Source organism: Pan troglodytes, chromosome 3, assembly GCF_028858775.2.
Source record: "Pan troglodytes isolate AG18354 chromosome 3, NHGRI_mPanTro3-v2.0_pri, whole genome shotgun sequence".
NCBI lineage: Eukaryota > Metazoa > Chordata > Mammalia > Primates > Hominidae > Pan > Pan troglodytes.
Genome location: NC_072401.2, coordinates 39,623,010 through 39,646,817, shown reverse-complemented (window position 1 = coordinate 39,646,817; position 23,808 = coordinate 39,623,010). Strand labels below are relative to the sequence as shown.

Sequence of the window (23,808 nt, the reverse complement as noted above, 5' to 3'; positions counted from 1 at the left end):
GGAAAAATGTATTTTCCCGTTAAACATGGATATATGGATATATCATGAAATATAATTTAAAATTCAGGTGAATTTCTAAAGTAAAACACTTTTTGCATTTCTTTGCTTGGAGCTGGCAACTTGGCTTATTCCCATAATCTGCCCTGAGGTGTGTGGCTTTAGAGAGTGGAAAGTTTTGAGAAGCACTGATGCAGGGATGTTCGTAAGTCAGTTGTCTGTAAGTTAGGAAGTACTTGTGTAGCTAAAACTGTTAATTTCACAGCCAGACACAGAAGTGACACAATAAAAATAATGTTTATTTCTAGATATGTATTTTAAATTTTGCATGAATTTTGTATGACTTTGTTCATTTTCCTTTCCCTGTTCCCAAAGTCTGTAAGTCCTGAAGATTCTGAAAAGAAACGCACTAATTATCAAGCTTATCGAAGCTACTTAAATCGAGAAGGTCCCAAGGCTCTGGGCTCCAAAGAAATACCAAAGGTAAGAGTACTGAGAGGGCGTGCCATTCTGTGAGGGCCTCTGCCGTATGGGTCCATGTATGTATTCACTATGATTATAGCAGCAGAGGATTAATAATTAAAAATGAGCAACAGAAAAGCTTCAGTTACTGTCTTCAAGAATTAGGGATGTTTATTCATGTTATGAATCACTGCTTGATACTTAGAAAAAGTTCCCTTTAAATAACAAGTAGCACTAGAAAGGCTGAGCTTTGAGACTATACCAGTGACAAAACTAATGTTTTTGCTTGCATGGCACTTATAGCCTAAAGAAAGAGACATTAAATAAATAATTTAATTATAATTGGGATATGTGCTATGAGGGAAAAATCTAAGATGCCCTTAGGTAGTGTAACAGAGGAACCTGGTCCTTGGTGGAGCATGTAGAATGTGACATTTAAATGGAGACTTGAAGAATGAAAGGGATTCAACAGGTGTGAAGGGGTTGTGATGGCATGGTGGTCTGGGCAGAGGGGCCAGAATGTATGATGTTCCTGCAGGGGGAAGGTTCTTGCATGGTATGTTTGAGGAACTGAAAGAAAAATTATGGTTGGAGCATAGTGACCAAGGGATGAGAATGGCCAAAGAGGTTAATAGGATCACATCTTGCAGGGCCTAATGTTTAAGACTTTTGTCTAAGAGAAGGAATTTTTATTTTGTGTTTTTGAAACGGAGTTTTTGCTCCTGTTGCCCAGGCTGGAGTGCAGTGGCACAATCTCAGCTCACGGCAACCTCCACCTCTTGGGTTCAAGCGATTCTCCTGCCTCAGCCTCTGGAGTTGCTGGGATTACAGGCTTGCGCCACCATGCCTGGCTAATTTTGTATTTTTAGTAGAGATGGGGTTTCTCCATGTTGGTCAGGCTGGCCTCGAACTCTCGACCTCAGGTGATCTGCCTGCCTTGGCCTTCCAAAGTGCTGGGATTACAGGCGTGAGCCACTGGGCCTGGCCGAGAAGGAATTTTAAAGTGGAGGGATAACATGACCAGATTTGAATTTCTGAAAGATCGCTCTGGCTGCTGATGTACCAAGTGCCGTGGATGGGGCAGAAATAGCTACACAGAGATCATCAGGAGAGATGGTGAGAAGTGATAGGGACTGGTCTGGGGGAGCAGTGAAAATGTCGAAAAGTGGAGAGGTTTCACTGGAAGAGGCAAAATCTATGGGACTTGGTGATAATTGAAGTGGAAAGTGAGAAGAAAGAGTATTGGGGATGATCTTGTTATTGGCATGAGCAGCTTGGTGGATAATGCGATTGGTGGCAGGGCTGGTTTGGGGAGATGATAATGAGTTCGTTGTTGGCCACACTGTGCTTTAGGGTTATATGAGATGTCCATATGGAGATGCTGAGTAGACAAGCAGATATGTGGGACTGGAGCTTAGAACAGAAGTCAGAACTAGATGGACAAACTTGGGCATTCTTGGCATGAAGGGATTAATAGCGTCTGGTAAACTAGTACAGAACAAGAAGAGAAGAGGGCCTTGGCCCCTGCTTCTTTGTGAAGTAGAAGAGGGTGGAAACCAAAAGGAAACTGAGAAGTAGCAGCTACAAACATGGGAGAGAAGTTTGATAAGCGTGGGATCACAGAAGCAAAGGGAAGAGAGAGTATTTCAAAAATGATTGAGTAGTTAAGTCTGTCATGCTGTTAAGATTCCAGGTAAGGGAAGACGGGAAATTGTTCCATTTAGTAACATGAATTAATGATCCTTAGTGGCCTTAGCAAGAGCTAAGGACAGTGGAGGCAGAGCCTGATGGAAGTGGGTGGAAGAGTGAGTGTGAGGAGACTAAATGGAGACAGCAAAAGTAGGTATTTTTGATAAGTTTGGCTGTGAAGGAGAAAGAAGTGGGAGGACTTCTAGCTAGAAGGACTAGAAGGGGAAGTGACTTCTAGCTAGAATGGAAAGTGGAATTTAGGGGGAGATTTAAGTATTTTTATGGTAGGAGATATTTAAAGCATGCGTTTTGCTAATGGGATAGATCCTACCAGAAAGGGAGAGATGGAAGTTATACCAGCAGGAGAAGGAGAATCAGTTGTAGCATGAGATTTCTGAGAAGGCAGGAGGGGAGGGGATAAGCATACAATATATGTATAAATTTAATTTTCAGTTTGCTTGGTATATATAAGTACATATAGAGATTAATAGCTCCCCTAATAAAGAGAGGGAGAGATGGTGTAGCTGGGACCGGGCTGGGGAGCGAGAAGGTCGGCCTTAAGGGGCTTATGGGTTTTATGGGAGCCTGCAGGAAGATGCCAGTCTTGCCTCCTGTACATGGGTATGAGAGACCAAACAAGTTCTGCTTGAGAGGACTTCAGTCAAAGTGGTGCCCTGAGGGGACAGACAGGTTTCAGTGAAGGCAAGGCTATGGAGGGAATGTTGGAGAAGAGGTTGAGGATACTAGGGGTGGCTGGCTGCTCCTGGAGTAAGAGCTTAGCCAAATTCTAGAATGGAAGAGTTTGATAGGGAGGCTAGAAGTGCTAAGATTGGATAAGTAAAAAGATAATCAGAGCCATAGTGGGTGATAATTTGGGAGATAATAGATATTTGGGATATGGGATATAGGGGCTTGCATGTGCAATTTTTCCAGGGTTGTTTTGAGTTTGTTCAGAAGTAGTTAAGTTCCTGTAGTGTTACAGTAGATCATTTCAATCCAAGAACCCATAAAGGCTTCAAGGGACCCTGAGATATTGTTAGTCAAACCTTTTCTTTCCAAGCACCTTCATAGCTGTTTCTTTTTGTCTTCCGAGAAAGATTCTTCATCTGAATGGTGAAGGATTGAACTTACATGGTGGCAGTCTTTGAATTTTGGTTGGCTGCTGCTTTTCAAACCCATTTTAAGTTTGTTAATCTCAATTCTCTATTAAAAGAGTAATAAGTCACTTGGAATGTCATGTATAATTTTCATTTTGTTTGGTTGTATAATTTTATTGAGCCATTGCAAAAATATATAACTCAACATAGTTCCAATTAAGATTTAATGTCTTTTCCATCCAGCTCTCTTTGGCAAGTATCTCTTATATTATACATTATGAGAGTTATCTTTCCAATCCAGAGATAATACGATCTTGCCTTTAAGTTACTAGAAGATTGCTAGATTTACTATCCTAGAGTAATGAGCAGAGAGGAAGGCACGAGCTCACACTTGCTTAGCTTTTTAGAATCAAAACTTTCCCTTTTTAACAGTAGCAAGAGTTGCCTTTTTCCCCTTTTTTCCCATAAAACAGTAAAGATTTTTTATTAAGCATTATAAGTTGCATTCAGTAGCCTTCAGATATGCCACACCACAATCCATTGGCAGACCATCCAACCCAGCAGCAGTTTGTTCTTGTACAATCCATGAGTTCGGGCAAAACTCCCTTCAACTTACAGTTAAGATCCTACTTAGCTCTTGCGGGCAGGGATTGGGGAATTAGACCTCATTTCTGATCACTAATGTGATGAAAAGCATCAGAAGTATTTGAAAATGATAAGAAGTGATTCTGATTTTAAAGTACATTGTTTCGAAACATTAACAGAAACATCAAAATGATAGGAGTATACCTGCTTCTATTAAATTCTTGTTGGGAAAGTTCTTAAGAACAAGCAGTTTCCTGAATAGCAAGAGTTTCTACAGATGGATTGCATTTGGTTGTTTATTTACAGTTATGCAAGTTAACTAGTAGTTTAGATATGAAGAGGGCATAATGGAAAATAGTATGAATGGGTAATTTTAATAGCTTTGCTAACAGTGTTGGATGTATGTTTTTCACTGCTTGTTTTGTAAGTTTATTAAATGTTAGCCATATCAAAATTTCTTAGGATCTAATTTCAGGTGGTGCTTATTTGCTGTAAATTTCCAGCAAACTTTCCATGCCAAGGTTATTTATGATGTAAAATGAGAAAAATCAACTTCCTGCAGTTTTGATGCCAAATGTTTCTTTGGAAAGCTACCATGTAATTTCCTCTCTGCTTGAACATTTTGGTTTTTAGGGAGCTGAAAATTGCTTGGAAGGCCTTATATTTGTAATCACAGGCGTGCTGGAGTCTATTGAACGAGATGAGGCCAAGTCTCTAATTGAACGTTATGGGGGAAAAGTAACAGGAAATGTCAGCAAGAAAACAAATTATCTTGTCATGGGTCGTGATAGTGGACAGTCCAAGAGTGATAAGGTGGGTACTGCTTTGTTCTCAACACCATGACACCTCCTGCCTGCCTTGGCACACTCTTGATGTGATTTGCCCTTTACTCAGAGTTAAATGAAGGAAAGAAATAGAAAAGTAATTTCTTGCCTACATTATTTCTTCTCCACAGAAGTGTTATTGGCTCTGACACCAGGATTTTGGTTTTCCAATGGAAGGCATAGTTCCTGTTTACTTGACTTTTTTTTAGTGTATTTAAGTTTAAGTCTTTTTTTATTTTTGAAGATAGAAACAAATGCAGTTTTCTTTTTCTTCCAGTCCGAAGTATTCCTATATATGCCACTGTATACATCATCTTAGGTTTTTTTAAATTGGTGTTTTTAGAAAAAGAATCAGTGGCCTGTTGGGTAGGATTGTGTTTAACTCCAAACAGCAGAATATCTGATTAACCATGGATTAAACAGCTGCTAATTTTTCTCACAAGAATTCTGGAGGTATTGCTGGGATAGTTCGGCATCTCAACGATGTGGTTCCTCCATCTGTCCTTATTGTGTTAACTTTTGTCCTCATGCATGTTGCCTTGTGGTTGCAAGGTAGCTGCAGCTCTAGGCATTTAAATTCTTATTCAAGGCAGGAAAAGGGAACAGTGGCAAGTATGTCATAAGAGCTGTGACTGGCCTGACGAGAGTTTTCCCAGAAACATGTCTTATAGAATTTCACATAAGGCTCATTGGCCAGAGCTGTCACCTGGCCACTCAGAGCTGTATGGGAGGTTGGGAAGAACCAAGACGTTTCTGGTTGCCTTGGACCAGTCATCATTCGTCACTTGAAGAAGGACACATTGGAGTTCCATCAGCAGGGAAGAAGGTGGGGGAAATGTCTGCCATATGCATTAAATATGGGAGAAGGTATGAAGAGCTGGTCTTAGGCCCTAGTGGCCATTGCCCCTTTCTAGGGGAGGAAAGGTAAAGCAGTCCACAAAAGTAGAAATGGACCACTTCCCATGCCAACCTGCTACTCTTAGGGAATGTATCTGTTATTTTCTTTCTTTTCAATGTTACTTTTTCAATGAATGTGCTATTTTTTGTTTTTCTTTTTTAATTCCAGTGTTATCTTAATTTACGAATGTGGTTTTTCACCTACTAATAGGCCCTAGAATTTTTTTTTTTTTGTAAGAGAAGGGAATGGTAGGATGCAGGATGCAGTTTTGATGGTTTACATTTTTAATCAACAGGCCGCAGCCTTGGGGACAAAAATTATTGATGAAGATGGCCTGTTGAATCTGATTCGGACTATGCCAGGCAAGAAATCCAAGTACGAAATAGCAGTTGAAACTGAGGTTCGTGTAAAATGAATGTGATTTATTTAAGTTGGTGTATGTTAACTTTTTAATTTCATAGACATATGTCTTGGGTGGATACAGGCTTGTTGGCTGAAAGATTAACATCCCTGTCTACCACAAATGAACCACCTTAGTTCCTTTTGAGCTGGAAGACTCTGCTTCAAGATGTCTACTTTGTTGTTTTTTCTTATCTTTGTCAGGGAATATGAGTAGAGAAAGAACAGTATATTGCATATAACATATCTACTTATCAAACTTTCCTTATTTTCCATATTACTATTATTATTACTATTTTTTAATTTTTTGAGACAGAGTCTAGCTCTGTCCCTCAGGTCGGAGTGCAGTGGTGTGATCTCGGGTCACTGCAACTTCTGCCTCCTGGGTTCAAGCGATTCTCCTGCCTCAGCCTCCTGAGTAGCTGGAACTACAGATACCTGACACCACGCCTGCTAATTTTTATATTTTTAATAGAGACGGAGTTTCACCATGTTGGCCAGGCTGGCCTTGAACTCCTGACCTCAAGTGATTCACCCACTTCAGCGTCCCAAAGTGCTGGGATTATAGGTGTGAGCCACTGTTCCCGGCCATATTCTCACGTTGACTTTATGCAAAGGTTATTGTTTAAGAGTTCCTTAAAGGATATTTTAATAGGCATTAGCATGATAAATTTGTTTTCAATTAGAACTGTATTAGGACTTTTTAAATTGTGCAGACACCTAGCCTGTATTAGCTTTTGCAAAAGGAAAAATGTTGGCTCACATAACTAAACTATGGGCAGGGAGGGTCTGGTCTAGGAACTACTGGATCCACAGACTACAAAGCTGTGAGGACCCCTTCAGTTTCTGTCTCTCTGTTTCTACTAGTTAGCCTCATTCATTCCCACTGTAGACCATCTTTTTTTACACACAGGACACAGGATTGCCAGCATTCCAAGATTTTAATGTCCCCAGCTCTGTCACCCAAATGGCAAGATGGTCCATCCAGGTTATTCCGGTTAGAGAAATCTAGGGAATGATTTCGATTACATAACCATAGCATAGTTATAAAAACCAGGAAATTAACATTGATGCCGTATTGTTAACTAACCTGTACATATTTTTCGAACCTTACATTTTCCCCTGTAGTTCTTCTGTTCCAGGGTCCCACACTGCATTTAGTTGTGTCTTCTTAGTCTTCTCCCGTCGATGACATTTCTTCAGTCTTTCCTTGTCTTCTTACAACCTTGACACTTTTAATGAGTACTGGTCAGTTTTGTGGAATGTCTCTCAGTTTGGATCTGTGATGTTTTCTCATGATTAGGTTGAGATTACGCCTTTTTTCTAAGAACACCATGGATGTTACTTGTTGTGTACACAAGCCATCTTGTGTCCTCAGTGCATCCTATCATAGATACAGGATGTCAATAACGTCTTATTATTAGTGAGGATAACCTTGATTATTTGGTTAAGATGATTCAGCATCCCACTGAAACTAGTGCTGGGTTTCTTCACTAGTAAAGTGACTATTTTTTCCTTTGTAATCGATAACTGTCTTGGCAGGAGAAGGAGGTACTTATGCTTATATCCAGGAGTTTGTCCTTAAACATTCATCCACTAATTTTAGCATCCACTGCTAAAGAGGCACTAATTTTTTTAAAAACAGAGATATTACATACTATAAAATCCACCCTTATAAAGTATACAAATCAGTGGTTTTTAGTATATTAACAAGAGTATACAACCATTAGCACTGTGTAATTCCAGAACATTTTCATCACCCTGAAAAGAAACCCTGTACCTATCAGCAGCCACTCATTCTATCCACCCCGTGGCACTCACTGCTCTGCTCTGTCTCTATGGATTTTCCTATTCTGGACGTTTCACGTGTGTATGGAGACATTAGAATATATGGCCTTTTGTGTCTGGCTTCTTTCACTTAGCATAGTGGTTTCAAGGTTGACCTGGGTTGTAGCATGTATCAGTGCTTCAGTCCTTATTAGGGGTAAATAATATTTCATTGTGTGGACACATCCTATTTTGTTTCTTTTTCAGTTGATGGACATTTGGATTGTTTCCATCTTTTAGCTATAATGTGGTTATGAACATTTGTGTACAAGTTTTTGTCGAGGCGTTAACTTTTAATTAGGAAACTTTGAAACAAAAATCTCAACACTATACTTTGTTTTTTTCAAACTAAAATTGGAGTACTTATTACTTTTAAAAATCAACATGTTCTCACTTTTAGAAATTGCATTTGGTGGTTTCTGGTGTGTTTGTTAATTTTTATAGTTTAGAAGGTGGTGATTTCCACAAACAGGAAAGTCTGTTGTGAAAAGACCAGCCCAGGTTGAGTAGCCCACTTGGATATCTCTGATTGCTCTCTGTAGTACGTTTAGCAGGATAGAAATTCTGTATGTTTCATCAGGTTTCTTTTTTCCTCATTTTTCCACTTCTTAAGATGAAGAAAGAGTCCAAACTGGAGAGAACACCCCAAAAAAAAGTCCAAGGAAAAAGAAAAATTAGTCCATCTAAAAAGGAATCAGAATCTAAAAAGAGCAGGCCGACTTCCAAAAGGGACAGTTTGGCAAAGACAATAAAAAAGGAAACAGATGTGTTTTGGAAAAGCCTGGATTTCAAGGAGCAGGTGGCCGAGGAGACAAGTGGTGACAGCAAGGCTAGGAATTTGGCTGATGACAGCAGTGAAAACAAAGTGGAAAATTTGCTCTGGGTGGATAAATATAAGCCAACCTCGCTCAAGACCATAATTGGACAGCAAGGTGACCAGAGCTGTGCCAACAAACTCCTACGCTGGCTCCGAAACTGGCAAAAGAGTTCTTCCGAAGATAAAAAACACGGTGATTTTACAGCCTCACTCATTTTTGTGTGTGTGTATATCAACATGTGATTGCTCAGTGGCACATATATGAGAAAATCTAACGATTCATTCATCTGTCAGCAAGCATTTATTAAGAGCTTGATCTGAACCCAGGTGCAGTACTAGACCCTGCTGGTGGTGTTGTGAACAAAACAGTCCCTCTCAGGAGCTCACAGGCAGTGGGGGAGGCATATCTGAACCAGCCATTAAAATATATTTGCCAAGTACTGCTAGAGGGGTAAGTCCAGGGTGCTGTGAGGATGAAGATGTGTGGTCAGGGCCAGGGTGTGTGTGCTCCCATCCCAGAGGAAGGGATGGCTAAGCTAAGACTTGGAAACAAAGTAGGAGCTAGCTAGGCGAAGGGAGGGAGAGATGAGTGTTGGGTAGGAAAGAGTATGTGTCCCAAGGTCTGAAGCCATGTGACAGCAAGACCCCTGAGTGGCAAGGGCACTAGGAGGAAAGCTGTGAATAAATAACAGAGGCATGCGTGCAGGGCAGTCAGCCTAAACTCCCAGTAGCAAGCACGATTTGCTGTGGCAGGCCCGACAGGCCTGTGCTTCTGTAGTTTCTGTCCTTGTTTATGATGTATTATTTGTCGTGGAGAGTGAAAAGCTCCAATATGTATTTAATGTCCAAAGTATTTTCTTAACTGAGCTTTGAGATCACAAATGTTTTAGTAGTGTTTTCAACATAGACCAGTGATGACTAGATTGCCAATCATCATTGCCAATGATGCCTGTTTATTTATAAAAATAATATATTGTAATGATACAGGACTAAATTTAAGTTAAATCACTTTTTTCATTCTGAAACTTCATAAAATCTCCCTTAAAAGAGGAGACAGGCATTTCATGTGCCTGGAGAAGACTTTGTTTTGTTTTGTTTTGTTTTGTTTTGAGACAGAGTCTCGCTCTGTTGCCCAGGCTGGAGTGCAGTGGTGCGATCTTGGCTCACTGCAACCTCTGCTTCCTGGGTTCAGGTGATTCTTCTGCCTCAGCCTCCTGAGCAGCTGAGACTACAGGTGCACACCACCATGCCTGGCTAATTTTTTGTATTTTTAGTAGAGATGGGGTTTCACCATGCTGGCCAGGCTGGTCTTGAACTCCTGACCTTGTGCTCCACCCGCCTTGGCCTCCCCAGGTGCTGAGATTACAGGCGTGAGCCACCGCACCCGGCCGAGAAGACTGTTTTAAAGCTTCGGGTGAACTCTAGTCCCTGTCTTCATGCCCGCTGGTAGTAGGTTGAAAACCATTGTCTCTGTCAGTTATTGAGTATGAGTTGAGCATGATGTATGTGCCAGGTGCTCACGTGGTGAGGGGAGGAAGAGTGCTGTAGTGTTGAGGGGCACAAGATAGTTGCAGACGCAGCATCTTCAAGTCATTTTTTCTTCTTGTGACCATGTAGCTACTATGCTTGTTAACATTTAGTGAAGCTTGCATGGCTCTGTGCTCAGCCATTCCGTCCTCACAACATCCTTAGCGGCAACTTTACTGTTGTTCTCCTCATCTAACAAAGGAGGAGGCAGGCACAGAGGGGCTAAGTCACTTCTAAAGTACCCACGGCTGGTGAGAGGTGGCATGAGGATGGATGGAGTTGGAATCGAGCCCCGGCAGCGTGCTCCGTGGCCTGTGCGTTCACAGGAAAGGAAACTCATACAATTATTATTTCAAATCAAGAGTTTTAAAGTGAGTTAGTTTTTAGTTTTTTATTTTGGGTGGGGGTGAGGTAGGAAGTAGAATTTCACTGAATGCTCTGGAAACTTGTTTATGCTTTGTAGAAAATAGTCTGCAAATTTAGAACTAAACTGGAGGACTGCTGTCTATGCAAAGTTTAGGCATAACTATTTCTGCCGTGCCTGAATTTCTGTTAGGTGATATAGGTTAACACTCTGGAACTTCTTTTTTCCTAGCAGCAAAGTTTGGTAAATTTTCCGGCAAAGATGATGGCTCTAGTTTTAAAGCAGCGTTGCTGTCAGGCCCTCCTGGTGTTGGCAAAACCACCACAGCTTCCCTGGTGTGTCAGGTGGGTGCGTTGTCGCAGTGTGGTTGGACAGATAACCTCGAGTGGTCATGGCTAGGAGATAAAAGTGTGTACCCACATCTGTGCGTGTGCATGTGTGTGTGGTGTCTATATATAAACTGTGTTTATTTTTCTAAAATAAAACCTTTAGAACCTGTTTTGGTTCTGGCGATGTTTGTAATTTTAATCCTTAGTAATTAAAGTAATAAGCAATACTTACCAACGAGCAAGGCAGTGTACTAAGCACGTGGGTGTATTATAGATAACAAAAACATGTATTCTAGACTCTGAAAGATGCAAATATCTTAATGCCTTTGAATAATTCTGTGTACTGAATAATTATCTGTACTGTCATCATCCACATGTGTCAAATGAAATAGGCTTAGGGAGGAGGGTGGAGGCCCAGTTTTCACCCGGTAGCTTGACTCAGGGTTCTGCTCTTCAGCACTGTGTGATCCTGCCTTCGTTCCTGTTGTCTCTATTGCTACTGAATCCCTGTAGACAATGGGAGAACTTGACTTGCTTAGGCACTAGAGCAGATCAGAGTTCACGTGTTAGTATCAGAGTGATGAAATAAGAGATTAGAAATTTATTGCTGGATTTCTCAGTCCTCTGCTGCATAAGCTTGTGGTTTCTTTTGTTTTTTTGTTGTATGCATCTGCATAAAATTTAAATAAAATTTTATCTGTTTCCACTGTTTATAAACATTAATGAAAAAGCAAAACAACATTTTTTTCCTAGTCCCTACAGTTGTGAACACAACTCTTTTTCTCTCTTTATTATTATCATTATATTTTTTTACAAATTAAGGCATAAGGTAATCAGTTTTGGGAAATGAATCAGAATAATTTGAATTTTCCTGATTTCAGAGGAAAATTGTTTATTGGGATAGTGTCGTGACAAAGAATGATTTAACTTTATAAATTATCTTAGAGAGGATTACTTTTTGATATCTTATTTTATTTTTTTGTTTTGAGACACAGTTTTACTCTGCCGCCCAGGCTGGAGTGTAATGGCACGATCTCGGTTCACTGCAACTTCTGCCTCTCAGGTTCAAGTGATTCTCATGCCTCACCCTCCAGAGTAGCTGAGACTACAGGAACACGCCACCACGCCCAGCTAATTTTTTGTATTTCTAGTCGAGGTGGGGTTTCACCATGTTGGCCAGGCTGGTTTCAAACTCCTGACCTCAATTAATCCATCCGCTTTGGCCTCCCAAAAGCGCTGGGATTACAGGTGTGAGTCAACGCACCTGGCTGGTATCTTATAATAGATTAATTCTGTGTCTGATAGTGAATTGTTGGGATGATTATGTTTAATCCTTTTTTTAGGACTTTAAGAAGTAAATTTAGTAAAATTGCTTGTTTGAATATACTCTTCCAGATTAGTGATTTGTCAGCTGAAGTTTTAAGACCAAACTTATTTGTGTTTATATGTGTATATGTATGTATATGATATTCTAAAAATTTCTAATATTGTAAGGCATACTATAGTTAATCTCATTGTCTGTTAGTATCGTACTTTATACTTTTACCTATGGGTTTTTATATTAATTTTGTACCTTCTTTCTTTCTTAACTGGCCTTTCTTGGCGGGGGTGGTGGAGTTAATTTGTATTGTGCCTTCAGTGGTTTCCAATATTTTGATTAGGAGTTGGGATACAGCTACGTGGAACTGAATGCAAGTGACACCCGGAGTAAGAGCAGTTTGAAGGCGATTGTTGCTGAGTCACTGAACAATACCAGCATCAAAGGCTTTTATTCAAGTATGTGGCTTTTTGACCTCCTGTTGTTGTTATATAAGAAAAATATGTTCATTTCAATGTTCAGTAACCAGTATTGAACACAGGTTGTGTGCCAAGCACCCTACTAAATTCTGGGGCTAACAAGAGAATAAGAAAGCCATCTGACATCACTCTTATGGGGCAGTACTTACCCTTTCATAGGTCTTAGAGGTTTCTAAGAATGTGATAAAAATGTGTACATGCACATATTTATGCGTTTTTCATATGATTTTAGAGGATTCACAGGTGAATCCTGTAAAGAGAGAAAGAAAATAAAAAACCATGTGTAATGCAGTGTGACTTATTACCTCATTACCTTATTAACCTCACTCTGCATGTGTGTAATAAGGTGTGTAATACAGAGTGAGGTAATAAGGCCAGCAGATGAAGAAGTAATTATGCTTGGGGCATTGAGTTAAAGGGGTGATAATTGTTTTGAAAGACCTCAAAGAATGAGAAAGAAACCATTTGGAGGTGGAAGAGGTCATTGCAGGCAAAGGTAGTAAAAGAGAAGACAGTGTGCAAATGCCCACTGTGTTTCAGGTTGTGGCTAGTGGTCCTCTATGGCCAGAGTTCGTGGAAAATAAGATGCTCAAGTTAAGGACCACACAGTGCCTATTTAGAGTCTATGGTATGTTGTTTTGTCACCTGAATGAATTCTTGGTGCCTTCACATTGTTCAAAATAATTTGCTCAGGAAATGTCACTCTTAGACATGGCTGGTGGGAGGGTAGATTGGTACAACTCTGGAGAGAGTCCAGCAATATTTCTCAAATTACACATACCATCTAGCCCAGAAATTCCAATTGCTGGAATTTAGCTATTATTTTACTTTTATATGTGCAAAGTGGCATATATATGCCATATAGATAAGGATAGTCATTTAGTATGACATAATAGAAAAAAGCTTGGAAGCATCCTATATAGTTCATTAATGGTGATTAAGTAAAGTGTGATACAAGTGTAGAATGGAGTATTAAATTGCCTTAAAAAATGAAGTGTTCTGTATCTGTAAGATAAAGAATGAATCACCAAAATACATAAAATGACAAAACTGGCTGGGCATGTTGGCTCACGCCTATAATCCCAGCACTTTGGGAGGCCGAGGTGGACAGATCACCTGAGGTCAGGAGTTTGAGACCAGCCTGGTCAACATGGCGAAACACCGTCTCTACTAAAAATACAAAAATTAGCCGGGTGTGGTGGCGTGCGCCTGTAATCTCAGCTACTCGGGAGGCTGAGGCAAAAGAATCGCTTGAACCCGGGAGGCGGAGGTTGCAGTGAGCCAATATCGTGCCATTGCACTACAGCTTGGGCAACGAGTGAAACTCTGTCTCAAAAAAAAAAAAATCAAAACTCAGTTGTATATTTTTATGCACATATGTGTAGAATATCTCTTAAAGGACATATAAGAGACTGTTGTTTGCCTCTGGGAAGGGAATTGGGGTCTGCAGGGGGATGGGTGGCAGGGAGAGTTTCTCTTCTCTGCATATTCTTTTTTTTTTTTTCTTTAACAACACTCTGTAGTCCAGTGCTGCACATTCTTGTAGCTTTTGAAGTTTAATATCTGTTACATAATTTTCTACAGAGCAGCAGTTTTTGAGCAATTGTTATTTTGTTTTTGTCTCATCCCATTGCTCCTCAACCTGGGTCAGATGGAGCAGCCTCTTCAGTAAGCACGAAACATGCTCTCATCATGGATGAAGTAGATGGCATGGCAGGCAATGAGGATAGGGGAGGAATTCAGGTAACTCAAGTGCTGTATTTTTTGCAGTTTCACTGTTGATAATTTAGATTGTTAAAACATTGTCATTCTCTCATACTTAGGGCAGTTAAGGCATGTTGCTGAGGAGATTTTTAGAACCTAAAATACCTTGTGTGGTATTTGTCATTTTTAAAATAATTATTTTTGTGTTGCAAACTTGCCTTTCAGGAATTAATTGGCCTGATAAAACATACTAAAATTCCCATTATTTGTATGTGCAATGATAGAAATCATCCCAAGATTCGCTCTCTGGTTCATTACTGTTTTGATCTTCGTTTTCAAAGACCTCGGGTTGAACAGATTAAGGTATGATGATTGAAATTTTTTTTCCATCACACTAGCCTATTTATTTAAGGGTCAATTTTTAAAAGTACCTGTTAAATATTTTTAAAATACCTGATTATATGAGTTAAAAATCATTGAGGACTCCTGCCTTGTCAATTTCAGGGTGCTATGATGTCTATTGCATTTAAAGAAGGTTTAAAGATTCCCCCTCCAGCTATGAATGAAATAATTTTGGGTGCCAATCAAGATATCAGACAGGTAAATTAAATATATATCATGTAACAGTTGTTGATTATTTTTAACTAATGCTTTCAACCTTGTAGGGATGGGGAGCAACAGGATTTTCCTATCTTGACGTTGTCTTATTTGTGATTCTTTTAGGTTTTACATAATCTGAGTATGTGGTGTGCACGAAGTAAAGCATTAACCTATGACCAGGCCAAAGCTGATTCTCACAGAGCCAAAAAGGATATCAAAATGGTAAAATAAATGTCCATGTCTTAGTTACTTTCCTAAGCCAAAACACTTCTTGTTCTGTAGGTAGCTTGATAGAAGTAGTTATTATAGTTCCTTGGTATGCCTGTGGAATCCAGGGATATATAGTAGGAAGTATAGACAGCTGCTGAAAGTGTTTCTAATTCAAATGAATTTTTTCTCAAAGATTGTCAATGTCAATTATAAATTTTGAGAAAGGGATAAATTTTAAATTATACTTATGCTTCAACAATTATAAAATGGCTTTTCCAGAGTTCCTTATGTTTGGCTTTCGTCTTTGGAATGGTTTTGCACTGTTCAGAATAATCCATGTCAAATGGTTTAGTTTAATGACCTCTCTGAAACTAGAGGTATGTATCAGTTTCCTCTGTGTTGTATTTTACCTAGTTGCTAATCAGAATTTGTAGTTAGAGCAATGATTAAGCAGATTCTAAAAAAGTTAATACACTTTCTTATTTATTTAAATTTTCAAAATTTTTGGTAGAGACAGGGTCTCGCTATGTTTCCCCGACTGGTCTTGAATTCCTGGCCTCAAGTGATCCTCCTGCTGCGGCCCCCAAGGTGCCGGGATTACAGGTGTGAGCCACCACGTCTGGCCTATACGCTTTATTTTTTAGAGCAGTTTAGGCTCAGGAGTTTGAGACCAGCCTGGCCAACATGGTGATCCATGCCTGGCCTATGGATTAAAAATTGAGTGGAAGGTACAGAGAGTTCTCACATACTTCATGTCCCCCTCACACGCACAGCCTCTCCCACTGCCAACATCCCCCACCACAGTGGTATATCTGTTACAATCGATGAACCTACAGTGATACCTCATTATCACCCAGAGTCCGTAGTTTACATTAGCATTCCCTCTTGGTGTTGTACATTGTATGGTTTTGACAAATGACATGTATTCACCATTGTAGTATCATACAGAATAGTTTCACTGTCCTGAAAATCCTCTGTGCTCTACCTGTTCATTCTTCCTTTCCTCTTTTCTCCCTACAACCCCTGGCAGCCACTGATCCTTTTACTGTGTCCATAGTTTTGCCTTTTCCAGAATGTGGTATAGTTGGAATCATGTAGTATGTGGACTTTTCCAATTGGCTTCTTTCACGTAGTAATGGCATATAAGGTTCTTCCATAACTTTTTTTTTTTTTTTTTTTTTTTGGTTTTTTTTTTTTTTCGGAGTCTTGCTTTGTCACCCAGGCTGGAGTATAGTGGCATGATCTTGGCTCACTGTAGCCTCTGCCTCCCAGGTTCATGTGATTCTCTTGCCTCAGGCTTCTGAGTAGCTCGGGTTACAGGCACCTGCCACCACACCTGGCCAATTTTTTATTTTTAGTAGAGACAAGGTTTTACTATGTTGGCCAGGCTGGTCTCGAACTCCGGACCTCAAGTGATCCGCCCACCTCGGCCTCCCAAAGTGCTCGGATTACAGGGGTGAGCCACCATGCCCTGCCCCCCCATGTCTTTTCATGGCTTGATAGCTCACTTCTTTTTATTGTTGAATAATATTACATTGTGTGACTGTACCACAGTTAAATTGTTTATTTACCTACTAAAAGGACATCTTGGTTGCTTACAACTTTTGGTAATTATAAATAAAACTGCTTATAAACATCCTGTGCAGATTTTTGTGTGAACATAGTTTCATTTGGGTGAATACCAAGAAGCGTGGTTGCTGGATCGTGTGGTAAGAGTATGTTTAATTTTGTAAGAAACTACCAAACGGTACAGTTTTGCATTCCCACCAGCAATGAATGGAATTCCTCTTGTTCCATATCCTCGTTAGCATTTGGTGATGTTACTGTTTTGAATTTTGGCCATTCTAATAGGTGTGTCCCTCTCTTTTTTCAGGGCCCATTTGATGTTGCCCGGAAAGTGTTTGCAGCTGGAGAGGAGACTGCTCACATGTCACTTGTGGACAAGTCAGATCTCTTTTTTCATGATTATTCAATAGCACCCCTCTTTGTCCAGGAAAATTACATACACGTGAAGCCTGTAGCAGCAGGGTGAGTGTCCAGAGCTGGTGAGAGGTGTGCTTAGTATCCAGCACTGCGAAGGCTAAATACCCGTGAAGAAGGGACCTGGGGTGTGGAGAGTGGGATAATCCAGACTGGTTCTTTCCTGCAGGGGTGACATGAAAAAGCACCTGATGCTTTTAAGCAGAGCAGCAGACAGCATCTGCGATGGTGACTTAGTGGACAGCCAGATCCGGAGTAAGCAAAACTGGAGTCTTCTGCCTGCGCAGGTGAGCAGAGGGCTCTCCCTCACATGCAGGCTCTGCTTTTACTAAGAGAACTAAATAGCTTTTAGCTGCTGTACTTATTTTATTTTATTTTGTTTACTTTATTTTTGAGATCGAGTCTCGCTCTGTTGCCCGGGCTGGAGTGCAGTGGTATGATCTCGGCTCACTGGAGCCTCTGCCTCCCGGGTTCAAGAGATTCTCCTGCCTCAGCCTCCTGAGTAGCTGGGACTACAGGTGCCCGCCACCATACCCAGCTAATCCTGTAGTTATTTTAAATACCAGATAAATGTTATGGCTCTTGTGGCAAAAATATAGTCTGTTACAGATTATAATACTCTGTGGTAACTATTGTCTGTTTCCTAATCTGGCCTTATTTTTCTTTTTTCTTTCTTTCTTTCTTTGTTTTTTTTTTTTTTTTGAGACAGTGTTGCTGTGTTGCCCAGGCTGGAGTGCCATGGCGTGATCTTGGCTCACTGCAAGCTCCGCCTCCTGGGTTCATGCCATTCTCCTGCCTCAGATTCCTGGGTAGCTGGGACTACAGGCGCCCGTCACCACGCCCAGCTAATTTTTTGTATTTTTAGTAGCGACAGGGTTTCACTGTGTTTGCCGAGACCAGCTCAGTCGGGGAGACCCTAACCCAGCGGCACTAGAGGAATTAAAGACACACACACGGAAATACAGAGGTGTGAAGTGGGAAATCAGGGGTCTCATGGCCTTCAGAGCTGAGAGCCTCGAACAGAGATTTACCCGTGTATTTATTAACAGCAAGCCCGTCATTAGCATTGTTTCTATAGATATTAAATTAACTGAAAGTATCCCTTATGCGAAATGAAGGGATGGGCCGAATTAAAGGAATAGGTTGGGCTAGTTAACTGCAGCAGGAGCACGTTCTTAAGGCACAGATCGCTCATGCTATTGTTTGTGGTTTAAGAATGCCTTTAAGCGGTTTTCTGCCCTGGGCGGGCCAGGTGTTCCTTGCCCTCATTCCTGTAAACCCACAACCTTCCAGTGTGGGCGTTATGGCCATCATGAACATGTCACAGTGCTGCAGATATTTTGTTTATGGCCAGTTTTGGGGCCAGTTTATGGCCAGATTTTGGGGGGCCTGTTCCCAACAGTGTTGGCCAGGATGGTCTCAATCTCCTGACCTTGTGATCCGCCCGCCTTGGCCTTCCAAAGTGCTGGGATTACAGGCATGAGCCACTGTGCCCGGCCCAATCTGGCCTTATTTTTCTATATTTCAAAAATTTTTTAATGTAAATGGACACATAGAAATAGGAATGTTAGATTTTGGTTGTAAGATGTGAATCAAAAGTTTCATTTGCTGTGTTTTACCTTAAGAATCCTTGTTTTTTTATTTTTGGTCATTCTTGGCTCTCCCAGGTTGTCACTGAGTAGCGGCTTCTAGAAGCAGTGCAGCTAGGGCAGGCCAGCAGCCATGTCTCTGATGCATTCATTCGGATTTTCTTCCTTGCTAAAAAGGCAGTTTTATATTGGGTACTGTATTTAGGTTGAGATCTTTAACTCGAAACAGAATTTGATAGACATTTGTAATTAAGAGAGTTATTCGTTCTTTTTGACTTTTGTATAGTTATACAGGATTATTGGCCTGAGTAATAAAATAAGTAAGACGCTTCCAGAAGGCCTAATGCTTCTCTTGATTCTACTCACACATTGCTTGAAAACAAGAAACAAAATTTCATTCTGGAGATACAGAATTTTTTTTTTTTTTTTTTTTTTTGAGACAAGGTCTCACTCTGTCAGGCAGGCTGGAATGCAATGGTGTGATCATGGCTCACTGCAGCCTTGCCCTCCTGGGCTCAAGTGATCCTCCAGCCTCAGCCCTGCAAGTAGCTGGGACCATAGGTGTGCGCCATCATGCCAGCTAATTTTTGTATTCTTTGTAGAGACGGGGTTTCGCCATGTTGGCCAGGCTGGTCTTGAACTCCTGGGTGCAAGCTGTCTGCCCATCTCCCAAAGTGCTGGGGTTACTGGCATGAGCCACTGCACCTGGCCCAGAATCTTTTCTTTTACATTTTATGTGTTTTGTTTTGTTTACTTAATAATTGTAGCTTAAAGGCGTAATGTTTTAACACAGGAAAAGCTTAATGTACAAAAATACTTCCTAAAGTGTTCTGATAACAAAAAGTTGGAGAAAATCTCCATGTCTAGCAGTAGGAGAATAATTATGATGAATCCTCTTGAAGAAGTATTTATAGCCTTTAAAACTATTTGCAAAGATTATCTAATATGAAAAAGTGCTTGTGAGGGAATTACTAGAGTAAAGCAGTATACAAAATTTATGTAGACTATAATTCCAGCCTTTAAGAAAGTGAAAACCCTGGACATAGAAGACATCTAAGGTTACATTTTTAAAAAACTTTTCTCAAGTGCCAGTTTAATTGACTGTAATCATTAGTCTTTCTATGCTTTAATCTACCTATGTTGTCAGTCATTTATGTTAAAGACCATCATATCCCTCTTAAGTAATTATTTGCTGTGACGTTGGCATCGGTGAGGTAACCGGTATGTTGAGATTAGTTGCTTGAGGAGGCTGAGTTGGCGACATGATCTCCCTGAGGGCCATAACATGTTGGATCAAGGTGTGTACCGCAATCTGTTGTTTTCTCTGGGAGAAGTTTCCCGTACCAACAGATCAGAGTTAGAGAAAGGGTGTGACTGCCCTGTAGGTAGGTATTTGGTACAGTGTTGCTTTATCTTCCGTAGACTGTTTGGAAGCCAATGACTATTAAGGAAGTAACTTTGTACGGAACATAAATTCTGGACTGCAATGGATTTTTTTCAGGCCATTTATGCCAGTGTTCTTCCTGGAGAGTTGATGAGGGGGTACATGACCCAGTTTCCCACCTTCCCAAGCTGGCTGGGGAAGCACTCGTCTACAGGCAAACATGATCGTATTGTTCAGGACCTGGCCTTGCATATGAGTCTCAGGTAGGTGGGATTACTCTGTTTCGGGTATTTTATCGATTTGGTGTATTTGGCCTTTATCCAGTAATGATCATGTGAGTCAAAAGATTTGTGTTTTAGTTTTTATTTTATTGGTAACTAGATGAATGATCCTGGATAAGTTCCTTATATTTTATGGGCCTGAGTTTTATCATCTGTAATCAGTGTAATACTTGTTTTGCCACTTAAAAGGGTACTTTGGACAATAAAATGGTAGATGTCATAAGTTAAAATTTTAAAGACTGCGTGAGTCTGAGGTGGCACTGTTACTGTTATTGTTATTATGCCTATTAGTGGGAATAGCTTCGCAGCTTCAGAATAATTAATAGGAAAATAATTGAACTGTTTAAAGAAATGAACTATTTTTTACCAATTTACTCTAGTAGTAAACTGACCTAGTCATTTGGGATAGGAAATAACAGTTTAGCATGTAACAGGAGGAGGCTGCTCAGATCATTGAAAATGAATGTGCTTGGAAAAGTTTAAGGAAGTTCAAAAATACTTGCATTTGGTACAATTTTGTTGAACTTTAGCAACTTGGAAAATGTGCATAAATATTAAGTACACTTTATGGAGTCTTCTTTTTATTCTTTTTTAAGACAAGGTCACACTCTGTCACCCAGGCTGGAATGCAGTGATGCGATCTCTGCTCACTGCATCCTCCACCTCCGGGTTTAAGTGATTCTCCCACCTCAGCCTCCTGAGTAGCTGGGATTATAGGCGCACACCACCATGTCCGGCTAATTTTTGTATTTTTCGGTAGATACGGGGTTTCATCGTGTTGCCCAAGCTGGTCTCGAACTCCTGACCTCAAGTAATCTGCCTGCCTTGGCCTCCCAAAGTGTTGAGATTACAGGCGTGAGCCGCCATGCCTGGCCTATGGATTCATTTTTCTTTTTTTTCTTTTCTTTTTTTTTATTATTGAGACAGAGTGTCACTGCGTCACCCAGGCTGGAGTGCAGTGGTGTGATCTTGGCTCACTGCAAGCTCCACCTCTGAGGTTCAAGCAATTCTTCTGCCTCAGCCTCTTGAGTAGTTGGGACTAAGGTGCATGCCACCACACCTGGCTAATTTTTGTATTTTTTAGTAGAGACAGGGTTTTACCATATTGGTCAGGCTGGTCTCGAACTCCTGACCTCAGGTGATCCACCCTCCTTGGCCTCCGAAAGTGCTGGGATTACAGGCGTGAGCCACACGCCCGGCCCCTGGATTCATTTTTAACCATGAACTACTTGAGTGATCTTAATTTGCCATCTGGTCCCTGGAAGGAATATTAATATTTGATCCCCCATTCCACTTTTAAGTTTTGGTTAGAGCTGACCTGAGCTAGTTCCTTTTTTCTGTTCCTGTAAAATTCTACTTTATTATCTTGTTCTCTTTCTAACCTATGGCATGAGTCTTTTGTGCTACCCATGTATTAGTTTTCTGTTGCTGTTGTAAGAAATTACAACACACATAATGGCTTAAAACAACACAGATTTATCAAGATCTTAGAAGGCATCAACCCTCAGTCCCGATCTTGAGCTGGGAAGATTTTCCTGGATTATCCGTGCAGTTATCACAAGGGTCTTCATGAAGGGAGTCAGTAGTGTCAGAGTCAGGAAGGTCTGAGGATGCTACGCCAGGCCTCGAGAAGAGAGACAGGGACCATCAGCCAAGACGTGCAGGTGGCCTCCAGAAGCTGGAAAGTCTGCTTTCCCCATGGCTCTTCTCATTGGCCAGGCTGCGGCTGCCTCTTGCTGTTCTCCTGCTCCTTACCTGGCGTTTTTAAAGGTCATGGGTCGCTCTGCCCTAGGGCAGCCCTCTCAGATGCTCCCGCTAGACTCCATGTAGATTTTGAGCCCTGGACTTCCGGGTTGTTTTATGGCTATTCTTCACTGTCCTCTTCCCTCATTAGACCAAACATTTTTGGGGGTGGGAACTGAGGCTTCCTCATCTAGTAGTTGGGTCATATTTAGGCCATTATTATCAGCAAAGACATTTATAGTGAATTCATAATTTTTAAAGTAAATTAAGACCTCCCTACTTTTTAACCCTGATCAAGTCACTGAACTTTTTGTAGGTCCGTTTCTCTTCTTTAAAAAATGGAAGAGTGATCTTATTGGTTTGTAACTTTTTTGGGAGTCATAGATGCTTTTGAGAATCTGAATGCTTTGATTTTTATTCCCCTGACAATGCACAGATCCACAAAGAAAACACTTTTAGGGGAATTACAGATTCCTGAGGTTAAGAACCCTTGGTTTAGGTACACTAAATGGCATCTTTGACTTTTCTATGAGTCTATTAGAAGATGATGATACTGTAAAACATTGTAGAACAGTTTTGGAAATGGTTTCATGATTTCTGGGGGTACTGTGGCTTAGGGACTCACACTACTTCCTTTAAGTACTAGCGTGCTTAATTATGGAAGACAATCTAGAGGAAATGGATGAAATTAAAATAGGAGAGTTTTAAAAACTCTTTGTCTAGGTAATAGTTGCGAGGGTGAGTCTAGATTTCTGATCAGGAGAAAAGCTGTGGCTTCTTATGGTTCACACATTCAATTCCTTGAAGGCAGGAGCAGGACCCATAGACAATTTGTAAAGAATCATTTCTTTTTGCTTCTGATGCTGGTTCTGATAACAACAACTTTTGAAGTTTTACGTATACAGGCTGGGTGCGGTGGCTCACGTCTGTAATCCCAGCACTTTGGGAGGCCAAGGCGGGTGGATCACCTGTTAGGAGTTTGAGACCAGCCTGGGCAAGATGGTGAAACCCTGTCTCTACTAAAAATACAAAAAAAAAAAATTAGCCGGGTGTGGTGGCGGGTGCCTGTAATCCCAGCTACTCAGGAGGCTAAGGCAGGAGAACCTCCTGAACCCGGGAGGTGGAGGTTGCAGTGAGCCAAGATTGCGCCACCGCACACCAGCCTGGGCAACAAGAGTGAGGCTTCGTCTTTAAATAAATAAATAATGTATACATATAAATGCCTGGTTTGAAGATAGAGGCAGCTGGCTTGGAAAGATTTAGGATGGTGGCATTTGAAATATTGTTTTGTTCAGTTGCTTTCTGTCTTTAAGAAGTGACAACATTTAAGAGAGAAAGAAAGAGTCATTTTATGATAACATTCGAGTTCTCAGCAGACCAGAGACTGTTTCCCTAAACCTTCCTCTGGCCACTGTGGATCACTCTTTGATTTTGTGGGAACACTCTGTAATTTTCTTAGATTTGGGGAAAAGCCGGCTCTAGAACTGACGATTTCAGAGTAACAGTATTTAGGAAATGTGAGGGAAGCATTCATATATTATTTTGTGTGTTATAATCAGGGACCAAAAGGTGTTATACACATTCACACACTTGAGATAGGGAATTTCATTGCCTTATACTGATGCTTTTAATATTTTGGAACTTGGAACGAGTCATATTTATGAACACAAAGAAACATTCTGTTGCCTGGGCCTTAAGAGTAGGG

General features: G+C 40.7%; 1 protein-coding gene across 4 annotated transcripts in view; it reads left to right on the top strand.

Annotated features, from left to right (window-relative positions):
• The window catches only part of RFC1 (replication factor C subunit 1), a 77,546-nt gene that overhangs the window by 49,075 nt on the left and 4,663 nt on the right, over positions 1-23,808 (top strand). For 2 of the 4 annotated variants that reach the window (XM_009447518.4, XM_054682837.2), the window contains 13 exons: positions 373-480; positions 4,464-4,643; positions 5,848-5,952; positions 8,392-8,788; positions 10,721-10,830; positions 12,477-12,591; positions 14,264-14,355; positions 14,542-14,679; positions 14,821-14,916; positions 15,040-15,138; positions 17,000-17,154; positions 17,276-17,393; positions 20,197-20,342. In XM_009447518.4, the coding sequence (XP_009445793.1) occupies positions 373-480; positions 4,464-4,643; positions 5,848-5,952; positions 8,392-8,788; positions 10,721-10,830; positions 12,477-12,591; positions 14,264-14,355; positions 14,542-14,679; positions 14,821-14,916; positions 15,040-15,138; positions 17,000-17,154; positions 17,276-17,393; positions 20,197-20,342 (1,859 nt within the window). Of the gene's footprint in view, positions 1-372; positions 481-4,463; positions 4,644-5,847; positions 5,953-8,391; positions 8,789-10,717; positions 10,831-12,476; positions 12,592-14,263; positions 14,356-14,541; positions 14,680-14,820; positions 14,917-15,039; positions 15,139-16,999; positions 17,155-17,275; positions 17,394-20,196; positions 20,343-23,808 lie in introns of all 4 variants that reach the window. The other 2 variants (XM_001140765.6, XM_054682836.2) reach the window with 1 other exon arrangement.